General features: G+C 40.2%; 1 protein-coding gene across 1 annotated transcript; it reads right to left on the bottom strand.

Annotated features, from left to right (window-relative positions):
* Window positions 1–1,092: 1,092 nt before the first annotated feature.
* LOC126071128 (olfactory receptor 18-like) lies at window positions 1,093–19,346 on the bottom strand. The gene is made up of 2 exons (XM_049875397.1): window positions 18,994–19,346; window positions 1,093–2,035 (listed from the first exon to the last, which is right to left on the bottom strand). The coding sequence occupies exons 1-2, from the start codon at window positions 19,344–19,346 to the stop codon at window positions 1,093–1,095; spliced, it is 1,296 nt and encodes a 431-aa protein (XP_049731354.1).
* Between the last annotated feature and the right edge of the window lie 494 nt (window positions 19,347–19,840).

Below are 19,840 nucleotides of genomic sequence, written 5' to 3' on the forward strand. Positions count from 1 at the left end.
TTCATTGGTAGAATTCTCCCCTTCCATGTGGAAGACCAGGTTTCATTCCCAAGCAATACACCTTGTGTGCAGCCACCATCTGTCAGTAAAGACTTATGTGCTGCTAAAATGTTAAACAGGTTTCAACAGAGATTCCAGACCAAGATGAACTAGGAAGAAAAGCCTGGAAATCTACATAAAAAACCAGCCAATGAAAACTCCATTGATCACACGGTTCTGATCCACAATTGATTATGGGGATGGAACAGGACTGGGCAGCACTTTCTTCTGTTGTGCATGGGGCCACCACGTGTCAGGGAGGCAACTCAAGAGCTGCTAACAACAACATGATGCAGAGGGAGAAGATATGAGAAGTATCATCAAGAATATTGGGAAAAATCACTTGTGTGTTGTTAGGGTAAGTTTTTTCATATCTTCTGCGTTGTGAGCTCTGATCATATTCGGATCTTCAGCATCTGCTCAGGAGGCACAAAAGACCCACAACAAAATAATCTTTGAAGGAAAAGTCTAAAAAGATGAATAGCTCCCACCTTGGCTGCACATTAAAAGTACCTGTGGTGCTTTAAAAATTTCATGCTTGAGCCACATACTTATCCAATTAAATCAAAATCTGTACTGGTGGGACCAAGGCATCAATATTTTTTGAGCTTCCCAGATGATCACAATATGAAGTCAAGGTATGGAGCCAGTGACATGCATTTTCTCACAAAACCTGCATACACAGTTCTGTTAGGTACAAAAGTAGTCTGGTAATAGACAGGAATTTTATGGTAAAGGATGAAGATAATAAGTACATAAAAATAGATGTATGCATTTTACCGGAAAGCCTGGGTCATAGATAAGAAGCTACAGAAGGCATCATAGATATAATGCGGATTTGATCAAGAAGACTGACATATCCCAGAACACTCCCACTATTCCATTAAAAATGTGACAAAGGAAGGAATCTTCAGATATGAAATCTTGAGATTAAAACCCATGAGAGCTAAAAAAAAGTTATGTAACCAAAAAGGCAAGATTTCTGGTTGCAGATGTTTGGTTTTGCTGTATTCTCTAATACACATACCCAAAGAGATGGTGCAATTGTTGACATTAGGTTGTTCTGCTGAGGATTCTCTGCAGGGCTCTCTTGATGTCTCTGTTCCTCAGGCTGTAGATGAAGGGGTTCAACATGGGGATAACCATGGTGTACATCACGGAGGCCACTGTACCCTTCCTGGCAGAAGATGAGACAGCTGAACTGAGGTATACTCCAAGGCCCGTTCCATAAAATAAACAAACAACTGACAGGCGAGAGCCACAGGTGGAAAAGGCTTTATACTTTCCACCTGAAGATAAAACTCTTAGAATAGAGGAAACAATTTGAGTGTAAGAGCAAAGGATCCCTGAGACTGGAACACCACCAAAGATGGCACCAAAACAATACAGTAATATGGTATTTGTGGAGGTGTCAGAACAGGCAAGGTTAAGGAGTTGAGGAGCCTCACAGAAGAAATGAGGAACTTCCACGTCTGTGCAGAAGGAAAGTGGTAATACCACTGAAAGATGCAGCTGGGACTCCAAAAGACTGATGAGAAAAGATATTAAAACAAGCAAGCCACAGGGGTGGGGGTTCATGATGACTATATAGTGCAGTGGGTGACAGATGGCCACAAACTGGTCATAAGCCATTGTGGTGAGTAGCAGACTGTTCAGAGATCCAAAGAGATTAAAAAAGGACACTTGTGTCAGGCAGCCCACATAGGTGATGGATTTTCTCTGTGTCTGGCTGTTCACTAGCATCTTTGGGACTGTGGTGGAAATGAAACCGATGTCAGCCAAGGACAGGTTGGAGAGGAAGAAGTACATGGGGGGGTGGAGGTACCAGTCAGAGGTGACAGCCAGGATGATGAGTAGGTTCCCAGTCACAGTGATCAGATACATGGACAGAAACAGCCCGAAGAGGAGGGGCTCCAGCTCTGGATCCTCAGAGAGACCCAGGAGGAGGAATTCTGAGACACTTGATAGATTTTGTGGCTCTATGTACCTGATACAGCTTTTGGAAAAAGAAAAGAGGATTGTTAAAAGGAAACAAGAAACACCTAACACTGTTTCTGTATTTTGAATTCAAGAAATTCACAAATAAAGCACACAAATTCACAAGATTCACACTTAAGGACCTAACACCCCAGTACCTTCAACCATATTACTCGGTTATAGCAAACTCAACCACTGTACTTCTCAGAGCTCTTTCCTCACTGTTTTCTGTGCCATTCACCAGTTTCTGTACACAATTACTTTAGAGACTTTGGGATAGAGGATGTTAGAACAGCAAGGGCATTTTAAGATAATAAATTCATAACAATAGATAAGTGGTAGCTATGGTGAAGGGTAAGACAGTACACCATAGTGTGGAAGCCAACACAATTTGGCCAAACCCGGGTCATGGAAGCTCCATAGACACCTCTGGACTCCCGGAGGGCCAAATTACTAGGCTGAGGGATAGGGACTAGGTCTTGGGGAACATCTAGCTCAACTGGCATAACATAATTTATGAAGAAAATCTTATACATCCTACTTTGGTGAGAAGCATCTGGGGTTTTAAAAGATTGCAAGCAGCCATCTAAGATACTCTACTGGTCACATGCCATCTGGAGCAAGAGAGTTAGTCCAAAGGACAAATGGATCACAAGTTCTACAGCCTCCACAAGACTGAGTACAGCACAACTAGATGGCGCCTGGCTACCACCCCGGCTGCTCTGACAGGGATCACAATACAGGCGCCCGGACAGAGCTGGAGAAAAATGTAGAACAATGTTTTAACTCACAGGAAAAAAAAAAAAGGGGGGGGTCTCTGGTCTCACAGAGACTGGAGAAACCCCAAGAGTATGGCCCCCACACTCCCTTTTAACTCAGTACTGATGTCACTCCTGAGGTTAACCCTTCAGCCAAAGATTAGACAGGCCCATAAAACAAAATGAGACTGAGTGGACATACCATTCCAGGGGTAAGGACTAGAAAGCAGAAGGGAACAGGAAAGCTGGTAACGGGGAACCCAAGGTCAAGAAGAGGAGATCGTTGACATGTCATGGGTATGGTAACCAATGTCACAGAACAATATGTGTATTAATTGTTTGATGAGAAACTAATTTGCTCTGTAAGCCCTCATCTAAAATACAATTAAAAAAAAATCAAAGGATGCAAAAAAGGAAAAAAAAATTCATAGATGGAGCAAAATATCACCCCCTCTATGAAGAAAACACATGTAATAAGAATTATCCTTCTAAAAGAAAAAAGTCATTTCAGTTAAAGGACACTGAGAAGCACTTTCGGCCTCAGGGTAGGTAAATGGTTAACTACTTGGCTGCTAACCAAAAGATCGAAGTCCATTCAGAGGCACCTCAGAAGAAAGCCTGGTGATCTACTTCCAAAAAATCAGTCATTGAAAACCCCACGGAGCAGTTCTACTGTGACACACATAGTGTCACCATGAGTCAGAATCTACTCAATGACAATTGGTTGTTCTTTTTAAGAAGCAGTCAGATGAGCTTTATTTTATCCAAGTATAACATAATAAATTCTTTTGGTTTGGAATATTTATGAAACAACAAATGAGGTGTAGGTACACATTAAAAAACAAAGTAGAAAAGGTTGCCATCAGTTGATTCTGACTCATGGCAATCCCATGTGTTACAGAATAGAACTGCTCCATAGGGTTTTCTTGGCCTTAATCTTTACAGAAGCAGATCACCAGGATTTTCCTTCACAGCACTGAAGGGTGTGTAGGAACCACCAACCTTTAAGTTGGTAATTGAACTCAAACCGTTTGCTTCACCCAGGGACCTCATTAGCTGAATTCTAATTTAAAATGTTCATAATCACCAAGTGTGTTTATATGTCAATCATCTTCACAGGTTTTCATCATTCTTTGGATTTCTGACACTCGTCTTAAAGGGAGATACATGGTCATTCAAATATGTGTGCTGCCTTTAAAAATCTTTTAAAATATACTTCCTCTCCTTGGCTTTAATGGACATCAAATGTTCATAAGAGTGGTTTGGTAAATGTACAAAATCATGCAGCACTGATGATCCCAAAGGTGGCATTAGTGTAAAATACACCAGTGATTAAACAATAAGAAACACTCTGTTCCTAATTCTCACTGTTTGTAGCATTATTTCATCAATACACCACCATCTCAGGAGAAAGTCTGGTGTTCAACTGGCTTTTTTTCTTATGTTTCCATTCTCTATCGACTTGATAAAATGCTGGAATGTGTTCCTCATCCTAAATTTTTAGAAAACATTGTTGCCTTAGCAAATCAACATTCTTATTTACAATTGAGAAAATTAGGACCAGGGCCTTTCCAAAGCCAGGTTTGGAACTACTGAAGAACTTTCCAAGTCAATCCTTTGTTATCAGGGGGATTGGAGTTTACATCTCAGCTTCCTGATGGCAACTCACTTCTTCATTTCTCTTGGAAGGTACCATATGATTTAATTTGGGAATACATAAAGGGAAAAGAACAGAGGATGATATGAAATACCACATTATTCATTTGCACATTTGTTGAAATACATGTATTAATTAAATGTAACATCTATAGTTGTAGAAAGAAATTAGATTAAATAAAACAAACAAACAAAAAACCCGTTGTGTCAATTCTTACTCATAGTAACCCCATAGGGCAGAGCAGAACTGCCCCACAGAGCTTCCAAGGAGCTCCTGGTGGATTTTAATTGCCGGCTTTTTGGTTAGCAGCCTTAGCTCTTTTAACCACTACGCCACCAGCGTTTCCAGAGTTCTTGTTTAGATTAAATAGTACATATAAATTGCTTACACCACTGATTCTTAATGCTAATTGATAATTATAATTATCTATGGACCTTTTAAAATATAATGATGAGCTGGCCACAACCTAAAACACACAACCTAGTGAAAAAAAAAAAAAAAAAAACACACAACCTAGAACCCATTAAATCAGACTCTATATGTGAGTCCCTTGGTCATCCTGATGTGCAGTCAGGGTTGAGAACCATTGCTTTAGATTATTGCCAGGCACTTAGTAAGGGGTCCAACACTGTGGTCTATTATTTTTATTAATACTCACTCCTGACATTAATTACATAAGCATTTAATAATACTTGCTTTTTAACTCATATTTTAGAGATTGAAATATTACCCATAAAACCTGAGTTTTCTTGCTCTTGATGTATGATCCTATTCCTCCACAAAAGGCAACCTCTGTAATAAATTTTGTGTGTTTATTTTCCTCTCAGTATTTTCATAATATTAGTATTAATTTATGTATCCAGAAGCAGTTTTCTTGATATTGTACCTAAATAGTATAATCCCACATATTGTCCCATGGAAATTTTCATTTACAACAACATTGTGTTTTAACTGTCTCTAGGAAGTGCATACATCTATTTCACATACTTTAAATGGTGCACAGTATTGCTGGGTGAGGGATCATTTTATGTCATTTTCTTATTAAGAACATCATGGCAGAATTTTCTTTCACTCACCGTATTACTCTTAACTGAGAATTCCCTATATGTGTATGTATTAGTTACAATTTATAATGTGTGAATTCATTATTCACAACTCACAATTAAGAATTTCTATATTATATGTGCATGGAGCAGAGCTGTTTGAAGTATAAAATTGATACATGTCCGAATCTACTATTCAAACATTAGCTTACCAATACAAAGTCAGACACAACTACATGCTTTTATTTCAAGGTATGGAATCAAATATCCATGCAAGTTGTCTGGTAATGGTCATTCCATAATAGATTCATATGAAAATTACCATTCTGTGTAAAGAATAACAGTCCTATAGCTCAGATTTCCTATGTATTCAGTAAAACGCATTATTATTCAGAGAAAACCCTACAAGCCACAGGAGTCACACTACAAAATTCCCTTTAAAGCATTTGGCTTATTTGCTTAATTCACAGATCAACTCACCAAGTTGTAAGAGGAAGAATCAATGGTTCAGTCTCCATTTGCTCATCTGAAAAAAAAAAAAAAAAAAAACCACAATCATTCAGCTCTGGTTGAGGAGACAGAGCCTTGGAATAGGAAACAGGACTGCAAGGTCCTAATCCCATATCTTAAACACACCGAATTTGAAGCGCATGTAAATCTCACAAACTCTCTTACCTAGAAATAGGGGGAATAATACCCACGCTAGGATGCGCGTGGCTGCTAACAAAGATTTGGCACTTAGTAAATACTTGGACATAGTTTTTTAATCAGAATTTGAATCCATACGAGAATAAAGGGTTCATTGTTGACATACAATCCCAGTTTTATTTGATTATATCAGAAAGAAGCCTAATATGTCCCAGGAAATTCGAGCATAGAATGTACTGAAATCTTAAAATGTGCCTAGGTTCACACAATAAGGTTTACTTTCCCCTTCACTTTCTCCATTTTTCCTTTTTAGCTTGCAGTTTTATCAAAATCTTCACAATTTTTGAAAATAATTGAATGTTATACACTCTGTTAAATAGGTCCCATAGAAAACCCATGATATAGATATATTTATGCCCTATTTTACCTTGTCTCTAGTCCTATGGCACAACCTTGGAGGGATGAATGCACAGGCAGGAAAACACCCAGTGTAGAAGCTTTATAGCCTACACTCTGATTTTGTGAATCAAGGAAAAATGAACCAAGGGTCTATTCCATATTTAACACAGATTTGTTGTTGTCCTTGGGACTGTAGCCTACTCTGTGCCAAGCAGGGGTTATGTTCTGGGGAATCAGAAATGAACAAGACTCAGTTGTTTCCTTCCAAGCATTTTTATACACTCTTGTATCAACCCATTGCCATCAAGTCGATTCTGACTCATAGCAATCTTATAGGACAGGGTAGAATTGCCCCATAGGGTTTCCAAGGAGTGACTGGTGGGTTCGAACTGCCAACCTTCTGGTTAGCAGCCTAGCTCTTAACCACTGTGCCAGTTGTATAAGAATGAAAATAAATGCTCTTACAGGGATCCAGACAAAACAAAACCTTCAGATCCCAGGATACTTTAGTTGAATGGTGTGAAGCTATATCTAATTTATATTAACAATTATAATATGTAAAACTGATGTGCCCTGACTATATTCATCCATCATATAGTTAATCATTTAGGCAATATCCATCATCTGTTTAATCCTTACAGCAATGCAGCTCTCTCTCCCTCTATCAGCTGCGGATCAAATCACATGATAATGTGAAAACTGAGAGAAATAGGCACTTGCCCTGTGGCACACAGATCATAAGGAGAGCAGACAGGATTCACAATTAAATTGTACATCACTGGAGCCCATGCACTGACCATCTTCATTCTGTTTCTTCATATTTCAGAAAGTTTAAAGCAGGAGTCTAAGTTATATTTTAAACTCATTCCAGCGTCCTGACAAGGAATGGAACCCAAGATCCTGTCTTTATGTGCCTGAGACTGAGATGGACTAAATTACTAGAATGAAAGGACTAATGGACAGCGAGACAAAATCCAGGAAAAAGGACAAGAGAGAAATGTGTCCTGAATTATAATCTGCCAACCCCTGATGTGACCACATCCTATATTCTCAACTATCTTTCTGATAGTATAGGCACAAAGTGGTACCCACTGCTGTCCACTTTGGACCAGCGGAAACCCCCCACAAGAGAGCACAGTGAGCAAGCGGTGTCTGCCTGGAGACACCAGAGAAGCAAAGTGCCAGGTGCCCTGTGTCTGCTGTCACACTGCCTGGATTCAAACCTGGCTTCAACCTTTTCTGGCGCATGAGCTGCAACAAGTTACAAAAAAGGCTGTGCTCCATTTCTCTTCTGTGAAATGACAATAATGTGTGTTGCTGTTTTCTGGGTGTGGTTGTGCAGAAAAAGGAAACAAGCTACATAGGAAACTTAGATCCTGGCACTGGACAGCCTTCAATTAGCTCTCATGATACTGTGGTTACTGTCATCATCTTCATCATTATTGTTACCATTACCATCTAGAAGATCATTTTGTAAGAAGGACACATTTCCTACTCTGCTAGGGAAGTGCAACAGGAGCCAGATCCAATATAGAAGAAGTTAAAACTCTAAATGAGCTTTCTTGGACCTCTACCAGAACCAGGAACAAAAACTTCACAGGACTCCAAATTGAAACTTAGCATTTCAGAACCTCCCCATCTGGCCATCATAAGTGTGCTGAGTATCCTGATGAGGAGGAAATGATGCTTCCCAGCCCTGATGTGTCCACTGTCTCCCGTAGCACTTACCGGATTGTGCTGAGTCTCTGCTGGGGCACCACCAAGGAGTGTGGCTCTGCCACCCCTCCCCCTGGGTGGGCCTGAAGGCTAAGTCACCTTCCTCAAGACTATCAGGAAGAGAGACTGAGGCATGGATCTTCTGAGGCAGACAACCACTATGGAGGAGAGACACAGCTACAGAGCTCACTGAGCTCAGCTGGGCAAACTGAAGGCCTTCAGGGCACAGGTGGGTTATTTATAGCTATACGGCCTTGCGAGCTCAATGCCCAGAGCACACAATTAGCCATACCGGCTCATGTTATTCCAATCTCTGAAGTCTTGTTAATATTAATGACACAGAAAGAGGAGAAAGTGAATATCTCTGGTATCTGGGCCCTGCCATTCTAAGGAGGAAGCTTACCTGTGTTCCTCACCTCTAACTTCCAAGTTGTGTGGATTTTAACATAAAAATCAGATATTCTTTTTTTTTTTCTTTTTCAATTTAAAAAATCAGTGTGTGATTTAATATCCCCAAATCCACTGAATGAATCACGTCATTTAGGGAGGATAAGTATTCTATAAATTCCTGGTGGTACTGTGGTTAAAGTGTTTGGTGGTTAACTGAAAGGTTGATGGCTGGAACCTACTTAGCCATTCCACAGCAGAAAGACCTGGCCATGTGTTCCCATAAAGAATGAAGCCTTGGTTGTGGAGAGGCTGCAACATTTATACGCCGCTGGTGGGAATGTAAATTCATAAAACCACCTTGGAAATCAATTTGGCTCTTCCTTAAAAAGCTAGAAATAGAACTACCATACCATCCAGGAATCCCACTCCTTGGAGTATATCCTAGAGAAATAAGAGCCTTTACATGAACAGATATTTGGACACCCATGTTCATTGCAGCACTGTTTACAATAGCAAAAAGATGGAAGCAACCAAGGTGCCCATCAAAGGATGGATGGTTATATAAATTATGGTATGTTAACAAAATGGAATATATGCATCAGTCAAGAACAATGATGAATCCATGAAACATTTCATAACATGGAGGAATCCAGAAGGCATTATGCTGAGTGAAATTAGCTAGTTGCAAAATGACAAATATTATATGAGACCACTATTATAAGAACTGAAGAAATAGTTTAAACAAAGAAGAAAATATTCTTTGATGGTTACAAGAGTGGGGAGGGAAGTAAGAAGAGGGGTATTCACTAATTAGTAGACAAGAACTATTTTAGTTGAAGGAAAAGTCAACACACAATACAGGAGAGGTCAGCACAACTGGACTAAACTAAAACCAAAGGTGTTTCCTGAATAAATTGAACACTTTGAAGGCCAGTGTAGCTAGGGGCGGGGGTTTGGGGACCATGGTTTCAGGGGACATCTAGGTCAAGTGACATAATAAAATCTATTACGAAAACATTCAGCACTTTGGAGAGTGGCGTCTGGGGTCTTAAATGCTAGCAAGTGACCATCTAAGATGCATCAATTGGTCTCAACCCACCTGGAGCACAAAGGAGAATGAAGAACACCAAAAACACAAGGGAATTATGACCCCGAGAGAAAGAAAGGGTCACATAAACCAGGGACTACATCAGCCTCAGACCAGAAGAACTAGATGGTGCCTGGCTACAAAAGATGACTGCCCTGATAGGGAACACAACAGAGAATCCCTGATGGAGCAGGAGAACAGTGGGATGCAGACCTCAAATTCTCATAAAAATACCAGACTTAATGGTGTGACTGAAACTAGAATGACCCTGAAGGCCATGGTTCCCAGACCTTCTGTTAGCCCAAAGCCAACTCTTCAGACAGGGATTGGACTGGACCATAAGAAAGAAAATGATACTGGTGAGGAGTGAGCTTCTTGGCTCAAGTAGACACATGAGACTGTGTGGGCAGCTCCTGTCTGGAGGGGAAATGAAAAGGCAGAGGGTGACAGAAGGTGGCTGAATGAACATGGGAGTACAGGGTGGAGAGAAGGAGTGTGATGTCTCATTAGGGGGAGAGCAACTAGGAGTAGGAAGCCCTGGTGGTGTAGTGGTTAAGTACTACAGCTGCGAACCAAACAGTCGGCAGTTCAAATCCACCAGGCGCTCCTTGGAAACTCTATGGGGCAGTTCTACTCTGTCCTATGGGGCTGCTGTGAGTCGGAATCGATTTGAAGTCAGTGGCTTTTTTTTTTTTTTTTTTTAGGGAGGTCTCACTTCACTCTAAAGTGTTATTTATTTAGATCCATTTGTGTCTGGAAGTCTTAATAAAATGTGCCTTTGGCTTCTCTGTTTTCTCTAGTAGATAAAGTGGTGTATATAAGAATGATGGACTACTGTAACCTTCTACATCCCCCTCATGCAGCCCTTCCGGCTCAGAGATCTCTTTGCTGACGAGCTTGGAGATTGGTTTGTCACTAATTGTTATGAAGAAAACTGGAATATATAACAAATTAAATTGGATATAGAAGAACAAATGCTCTTTACATGTGTACACACGATGGCAGATGGTAACTTGGGGGAGACCAGATGCTCAAATGGCAGGTCTTTAGAGGAAGACAGAGAGCCTCAGTGTGGAGACATTTGAGAATTCTTGGGCTGTAGCAAAAGAGTAATATCAAAACTGAAGTTATTTCATAGTGGGTAGAGGTTTTCAGACATTAGGGTTACTGCCACACCTGTGTTTAGAGTATATGGTATATGATAAACAAAGATAGTTACGATTGTTTGGTAAAAGGTGCTTTTCCCAATTTCTTCTCCCTTGATGAGTGTCTTTGAAGGTAACAGATCACAACCATCTTGCATTCCCTTTTTAGATATCCAATTTACTTTTTATTCCTTGGTTATTTGTAGAACTTATCAAAACTCACCCTTTTTTCTATAATTCTTAATCTTGTACAAGGTATTAGATGAGGAAATATACATCCCCTTGAATGTACATAATAATAAAAGCAAATCATACATTTCTTCTGTCATAGAGATCTCTGTAAAAGGCCTGGTGATTCAAGGAGGAAGGAAAATACTGGATGCATGGATGACAAAATGCCTTTACATTTTCTTCTAAGAAAGTAGATAATTTATTCAACATCATACAAAGTGGAGATGTGCCAAATATCTGTCCGCACTGCGCTAGATTTGAATATAGAGATTAATGATATTCGGTCTCTGCCCTTAAAGTGCTCAAGGTCTCATTGTGCAAACAACAATTCTAAGGTCATCCATCATGTATCCAGGTTCAGGCATACTTTGAAGATCAAAGTCTCTTGTCAGTGAAGATGGTGGGCATTTAGCCTAGGGGTAAAAGGCAGTAAAACAAAACTGGTTATTGGACCTGATTTTAGAGAGCCCAGAAACAAACTGCGGCACCTTAAAGGAAAGGTGGATACCCATACAATGAAGAGCAGAAGGAGCTCCAAGGCAGACCCATCATGACAGAAGAGAAGGGAGCATGTTTACAAAGTGAAATTCCAAGAAGGCTGTAACTACTGGAAGATTAGAGTGTCCTTTGCTGAGAATGTTGCCTTTTGCTATTCTAGAGTAATGAAAAGAAGGTAAAGTTAAATTTATTCATAATGATTTGAATGACTTAAAAATCCTTCAGCACCATTAAAGCCACTCAGGAACTAGAAATATGAACCCACCATGTCAAACTTAATTGTAGACGCTTTACCAAGACATACCTAAAACCTTTTTTCCTGAGCACGGTTTGTATTCTTCCAATTACAGAGACCTCACAACATGTCTTTATTTCTAGCGTTATAATTTTTCAGTCAGAGTTCTGACCTCTCTGGTTTCCTGCTGTAAATCTTTTAGTTTTGTTTTATCCTTGAGATTTCATTACCTAGGTTGCCATCTGGACTATTCTGTCCTGTGTCCTAGATTCAGGATGTTCTCTGCTGTTTTGGTTCTCTAACTGAAAGACTCCCATTAATAATTCTTGTAAGTTTGGTTTGGTTTTTACATATTCCCTTAATTTCTGTTTACCTGGAAATGTCCTAATTTCACCACCATATTTGAGCGATGGTTTTACAGGATGTATTATTCTTGGCTGGCTATTTTTTTCTTTCAAAGTTTTATACATGGCATCTCATTACCTTCTTGCCTGTATTGTTTCTGCTGAGTCTTATTGTTTCCCCTTTTCTCAAGCTGCTCTCAGGATTCTCTGTCTTTGGTTTTAGTGAGTGGGTTTATGATATTTCTTAGCGATTTTCTTTTGGGGTTTATCCTATATAGGATTCATTGAGCTTCTTGAATGGTTAGCTTTTCATCTTTCATGATATTAGTGAAATTTTCTGTCAGCAAATCTTCAATAATCCTCACTGTTTTTTCCATTTTCTCCCCCTGTCCTGGAACTCTGATCATGTGCAAGTTTTTGCTTTTGATTGTATTGCATGTGGTTCTTAGGGTTTCTTCATTTCTCTTCATTCTTTTCTCTGATTTTCCCTCAAACAAACTGGTATCCAAGGATTTGGCTTCAATTTCGCTGGTCCTGTCTTCCATTCTTTCAAATTTGCATCTAAAACCTTCTACTGTGCTTTCCATTACTGAAATCTTCTTGTTTATCTTTTGGATTTTTAATTGCTGTTTTTGTACAACTTCTAGTTGTTTGTTTATTTTGATATTGTGTTCCTGTATTATTTTCCTGAATTATTCCATTGCTTTCTCTGAGTTTTCCCTGATTTTGTCTATATTTTTTGTGATTCTGTCTATTTTTTCCTTACTTTTGTCTTCATTTTTCTTCATCTCTTGGAGAGCCCTGAATATTAGAGTTTTGAATTCCCTAGTAGTTCCAGTTCTTCTACCAGAAGGTCATCTGGTGTTTTATTTTGGTTGCTTTCTCGAGCCATCCTGTCCTTTTTTTTATCTTTTGATATTGTCTAATGTCTCCGGGACATTCAGGAATTATTTTCCTCATTTAATGTAGATTTGTTTGTTTCATACTGTTTTTTTGTTTGTTTCATTTCATTATATCTGGGAAGGTGGGTCAGTTTGATTTGTTGCTTGCTTATCTGTGGGCATGGTACTTCTCACCACACTGACCAGGTTGGCAGGCCTGGTTGCTCAACCATGATGCAGCAGGGCAGGTCCAGCAGGTGGGAGAGGCAGAAATGAGTAATTTGCTGCATAAAATGGGGCCAATGAGTCATGGCTGGGGACAGTGCAGGGATGGGACTGGGGGAATACATTGGTGCTGTTCAGGGACACAGCTTAGGTGCTCAGTGCCTATAAGCAGGAGGGAAGGGAGAGGATGTGATGTATAGAGCTAAGTGGATGACACAAAGAATAGGAAGAAGAGAAAGAAATAAAAGCAAAGAAAAGAAAAAGGAGGAAAAATGTAAAATGGCAGCTTGGTAGGATTCAGTGTGTGGGGGCAGGGCAGATCTGATGAAGCCATATGCTGGAGGAGCCTGCAGGTGGGGGCAGTGCAGACCTAAGAAAGCCATGAGCTGGTGGCTCTCTAGCCAAGTGGCATGGCACAGCCCATCAAGAAAGGGGGAGGGGACAGCACATGGGACTAGCTGGGCAGGAGAAAGAAAAGGAAGGAAGAGAGAGAAGAAACAAAAAAAAGCTCCCCAAAAGTAACCAATAAATAAATAAATAAAGCAAAAATAGCAATGATGGAGTCTGCTGGTGGGGTTGGGGTAGATTTGGTCAGCATTGAGCTGGTGTCTCTCCAGCTGAATGACTGTGGCTCATTGGAAAGTGGCAGAGGCTAAAGAGAGGGAAGAAGGGTGGGGGTTGGGAAAACATGTATCCCTGTTTACTGGGTGCTCTGTCTCCTGTTGGGAGCTCCATGAAGTTGCCTTCCCATACTACCTGCCTGAGGTCCTTGGTAGCTGAGGTCCAAGATGGCAAATCCAGGTGGCAGTGAGCTGGTGTCTCTCCAACCAAGTGACCATGGCCTGTTGGTGAGTGACAGAGGCCTAATACAGGGAAGAAAGGGGGGGATAGGGAATGCATGTATCCTTGGTTTCTGGGTGCTCTGCCTCCTGTTGGGAGCTCTGTGAAGTTGTCTTCCCATGCTCCCTGTCTGCGGTCCTTGATCACTGAGATCCAAGATTTTGAATCTGGGTGTTATGAGGTGGTGGCTATCCAGTTGAGCAACTGTGGCTCATTGGAAAGCAGCAGAGGCCTCGTACAGGGGAAGAAGGGTGGGGGGTAGGAAAATACATATCCCTGGTTACTGGGTGATTTGTCTCCTGTTGGAAGCTCCATGAAGCTTCCTTCCCATACTTATTGTCTGTGTTCCTTGGAGGCTTAGTCCAAGATAGCAAATTCTTGCCAAGTTAGCTAGGAGGGAACCTCCACTCCAGCTCTCCTCATTCTCTGTCACTTTCTTATTCCATTTGGTGCTTGACTGAGTTCTTTGTCCCTTCATTTGATACTTAGGGTTCCAGGATTGATGTTTGTATGTGTTTTACTTAGTTTTTCAGGTATTTATTGAGGAAGGATGGCACGATGCTTCTGTCTGTAGCACCATGTTGGCTTCTCCTGGCATTCTCTTTTTACATGTTCAATTGAAAAATGTCTATTGCCATATTTTTTAACACTTTTTTTTTGTAGAGTCTCTGGGTAGTGCAAACAGTTAACACAGTTGGCTACTAGTTGAAAGGCTGGAAGTTTGAGTCCACCCAGAGGCACCTTGAAAAAACTCAAGGCAACCCACTTGTCAAAAATCATCCATTTAAGAGCTTAGGAGCACAGTTCTACTTTGACACGTGGGGTCACCATGACTGGAATTGACTTGACTGAAACTGATAGTGGTAGTGTTATTATATGTGTAACTTATCAAAACCCAAAGAGTCCCACTTTGCTGAGGACATGGTCTTTTGTGATCCTAGAATAAAGAAAAGGAAAGTAAAGTTAAATTTATTCATAAAACTTGGGTAACTTAATTATCCTCAGGTACCCTTTTACCCTTACAGCCACAGAGCAATTGGAAATATGATACCACCACCTTGAACCTCAAATGCACACACTTAACCAAGGCATAAGATTTATAACCACCCTTTTATCTGAGAACATTTGTAGCCTTCCTAATACAGACACATGGCAACATACCTTTAGTATCCTTTTTCTGTCAGTGTTCAGTCAAGAAGAAACCATGCTAGTTATTTTAGTGAAGATCATTTAATATAGGTAATTAGTAAAATAGTTATTGAAATATTGAAAGACAAAAAAGAAAAAAGTGCTAACAGACAGATACTACATGCAGAAAGTAGTGATTACACCAAATGATAAGAAGTAAAATGAAAAGATAGGTTTATTGGGGTTGGTGATATTTACAGACAACTATCAGATGAACATCTACCACTGTTTATCTGTTTTTATTGACTATGCAAAGGCATTTGACTGTGTGGATCATATCACATTATGGATAACATTGCAAAGAATGAGAATTCTGGAACACTTAACTGTGCTCATGAAGAACCTGTACATAGAACAATAGGTAATCATTGGAGCAGAATAAGGGGATACTGTGTGGTTTAAAATCAGGAAAGGTGTTTGTCAGGGTTGTATTCTTTCACCATATTTATTCAGTCTGTATGCTGAGGAAATAATCCGAGAAGCTGGACTATATGAAGATGAACATGGCATCAGGATTGGTGGAAGACTCTGTAACAACCTGTGATATGCAGATGATGTAAACTTTCTTGTTGAAAGGGAAGAGAACCTGAAGAATTCTGATGAAGATTAAAGTGTACAGCCTTCAGTATGGATTAAACCTCACCATAAAATATTAACTCCTCACAAATGTACCAATAAGCAACACTATGATAAACAGAGAAAATATTGAAGTTGTCAAGGATTTCATTTTACTTGGATCCACAATCAATGCCCATGGAAGAAGCAGTAAAGAAATCAAAGGACCCATTGCATTGGGCAACTCTGCAGCAAAGGACCTCTTTAAAGTGTTAAAAAATAAAGATGTTATTTTGAGAACTAAGGTGAATATGACCCAAGCCATGATGTTTGAATAGCCTCATATGCATGCAGAAGCTAGACAATGAATAAAGAAGACTGAAGAATTGATGCCTTTAAATTATGGTGTTGGTGAAGAATATACCATGGACTACCAAAAAAGTGAACAAATCTGTCTTGGAGGAAGCACAACCAGAATGCACACTAGAAGCAAGGATGGCAAGACCTCATCTGATATGCTTTGGGCATGTTATCAGAGGGACCAGTACATGGTGAAGGACATTATGCTTAGTAAATTAAAGGGTCAGTGAAAAAGAGGAAGACACTTATTTAGCTGGGTTGACACAGTGGCTGTATCAATGGGTTCAGACACGGCAATGATTGTGAGGATGTGCAGGACTGGGCAATGTTTCATTCTCTTGTACATAGGGTCACTGAACAATGTTGTTGTTAGGTGCTGTTGATTCACTTCCAACTCATAGCGACCCTATGTATAACATAGCACAAAACACTGCCTGGTTCTGCCCCATCTTCACAATCCTTGTTATGCTTAAGCCCATTGTTTCAGCCACTATGTCAATCCATCTCATTAAAAGTCTTCCTTTTTTTCATTGCTGACCCTCTACTTTATCAAGCATGGTATCCTTCTCCAGGGACTGATCCCTCCTGATAGCATATCCAAATTGTGTGAGACATAGTCTTGCCATCCTTGTTTCTAAGGAGCATTCTTGTTGTACTTCTTCCAAAACAGATTTGCTCATTCTTTTGGCAGTCCATGGTACATTCAATACTCTTTGCCAGCACCACAATTCAAAGGCATCAATTCTTCTTCAGTCTTCCTTATTAATTGTCCAGCTTTCACATGCATATGAGGTGATTGAAAACACCATGGCTTCAGTCAGGCTCACCTTAGTCCTCAAGGTGACATTTTTGCTTTTCAACACTTTAAAGAGGTCTTTTGCAACCACTTTGCCCAGTGCAATGCGTCTTTTGATTTCTTGACTGCTGCTTCCATGGGTGTTGATTGTGAATCTAAGTAAAATGAAATCCTTTAGAACTTCAATCTTTTCTCCATTTATCATGATGTTTCTCACTGGTCTGGTTGAGAGGATTTTTGTTTTCTTAATGTTGAGTTAGAGAAGGCTCTAGTCTTTGATCAATGAACAATGGTCTCACTTACATTAGTAATCTTCAACTTTGGCTGCCCACCAGTACCTCCAGAGGTGTTTTGAAAAATCCTCCAGCTCACCACAAACATCAGCCTAAATAGATCAGAATCTCTGGTGGTGCAACTCAGAATGAGTATTTTTAGAGATTACCAGATGTTTGCAATGTAAAGGCAAAATTGAGGACCAGAACAAGAATTCACACAGCTAAACTGCATAGATAAGATAGATATAAACATATGGAAAGTAAGTATGAACTGTGGAAAGGGAAGGAGGTTTTTTAGTTTGTTTTTTAAAGAGGGTTGTGTCTTTCACCAGAATGCTTTTTTTTAAAAATTAATTTTTATTGTTCTTTAAGTGAAAGTTTACAAATCAAGTCAGTCTCTCACATATAAACTTATATACACCTTACTACATACTCCCACTTACTCTCCCCCTAATGAGTCAGTCTGCTCCCTCCTTCCAGACTCTCCTTTTGTGACCATTTTGCCAGTTTCTACCCCCGCTCCCTCCCATCTCCCCTCTAGACAGGAGATGCCAACATAGACTCAAGTGTCCACCGGATGCAAGTAGCTCACTCCATGTCAGCATCTCTTTCCAACCCATTGTCCATTCCAATCCAAGTCTGATGAGTTGGCTTTGGGAATGGTTCCTGTCTTGGGCCAACAGACGGTTTGGGGACCATGACTGCAGGGATTCTTTTAGTATTAGTCAGACCATTAAGTCTGGCCTTTTTATGAGAATTTGGGGGTCTACAACCCACTCTTCTCCTGCTCCCTCAGGGGTTCTCTGTTGTGCTCCCTGTCAGGGCAGTCATTGGTTGTGGCCGGGCACTGTCTAGCTCTTCTGGCACCAGGATGTTTTTGTTTCAGGTGGCAAAAGGAAAAGGCTCCAAGTTGTTATAGGACTCAGTTGTACAGACGTTATGATATGTAATGGAACCCAGAACATCACTCAATTTCCAAAAAGAATGTGTCGAATAAGCATTTTTCTGGTATGAAACACCAAGAGTAATGAAAGCTATGAAACCTACAAAAATCATGTGACCAAGTCAGCATAGTCTTCAGTTCCACGTATTTAGTTTTTCTGACTATTCTAATCAACAGACCAAAAAAGATGGCACAGGAATTAAGAATAGGATATTCTTCTGGGAGCCTCTGCAGGGCCCCTTTGATGTTCTTGTTCCTCAGGCTGTGGATAAGGGTGTTCAGCATGTGGGCGAAAATGCTGTGCATAACTGTGGCCACTGCACCACTCCTGAGAAAAGGTGACACAACTGAGCAGAGGTACACTCCAAGGCCAGTTCCTTAAAATAAGCCTACGACTGACAGGTGAGACCACATGTGGATAAAACTTAATACTTTCTACCTGGTGTTGGGACTTTCAGAATGGAGGACACAACTTGTGTATAAGAGAAAAGGATCCCTGAGACTGAAATCCCACCAAAAATGGCCCCAATAAAATATTCTAATATGGTATTGGTGGAGGTGTCAGAAGAGGCAAGATTGAGGAGTTAAAGGTCACAGAAGAAACTAGGGATTTCCACATCTGTGCAGAAGGTAAGTTGTGGCACCATCAAGCAGTGCAGCTGGGAGTAAAAAAGACTAATGAAAGGATACCAAAACCAGCAGACCAGAGAGATGGGGGCTCATAATGACTGGATAGTGCAGGAGCTGACAAGTGGCCACAAACCAGTCATAGGCCATTGTAGTGAGGAGCAGACTGCCGTACATCCAAAAAAAATTTAACAAAGACAACTGAATCAGGCAGTCAACATAGGAGATGATTTTGCGGTGTGTGTGTATGTTATTAAGCATCTTTGGGGTTGTTGTGGAGGTGAAACCAATGTCAGCCAAGGACAGGTTTGTGAGGAAGAAGTACAGGAGAGTATGGAGGTGGCTGTCAGAACTGATGGTCAGGATACTGAGCAAGTTCCCACTAACAGTGTCCAGGTACATGGACAAGAACATTCCAAAGGTGGTGGGGGTGGGGGAGCTGCAGTTCTGGATGGTCTGAGGAGACCTGGAAGAGGAATTCAGAGACATGTTGTAATCTGTGATTCCATGTAGCAAAGATACCTTTGGGAAGGAAAAAGAAAGATTCATAAAAAGAAACAAATAAATGGGCTGCCAGCAAGGAAACTACATTTTGAATTCTGGAAATTCACATGTAAAGCATTCACACCTAAGTACCATATACCACCTTCAGCAATATTTCTTAGTTGTAGCAAAATCTTTATTCTTAGAACTCTTTCTTCATCAGTTTCTGTACCCCCTTCTATATACACCCACATTAGAGATACTTGACTTAGGAAGATTAGAGAAGCAAAGACATTTAGAGATAACAAATTCATAGAAAGTAAAACAATTCAAAAAAGAAATAGAAGACTTCGACAGACCATAACAAGTGAGGAGATAAAAACAGCAAACACTTCCCAATATAGAAAATCCAGAGCCAGCACTGAGGAATTCTACCAATCATTTACAAAATCAACTTCAATATTTCTTAAACTTTTCAACAAGAAAGAAAGAAAAAAAAA

Source organism: Elephas maximus, chromosome 3, assembly GCF_024166365.1.
Source record: "Elephas maximus indicus isolate mEleMax1 chromosome 3, mEleMax1 primary haplotype, whole genome shotgun sequence".
NCBI classification, from domain to species: domain Eukaryota; kingdom Metazoa; phylum Chordata; class Mammalia; order Proboscidea; family Elephantidae; genus Elephas; species Elephas maximus.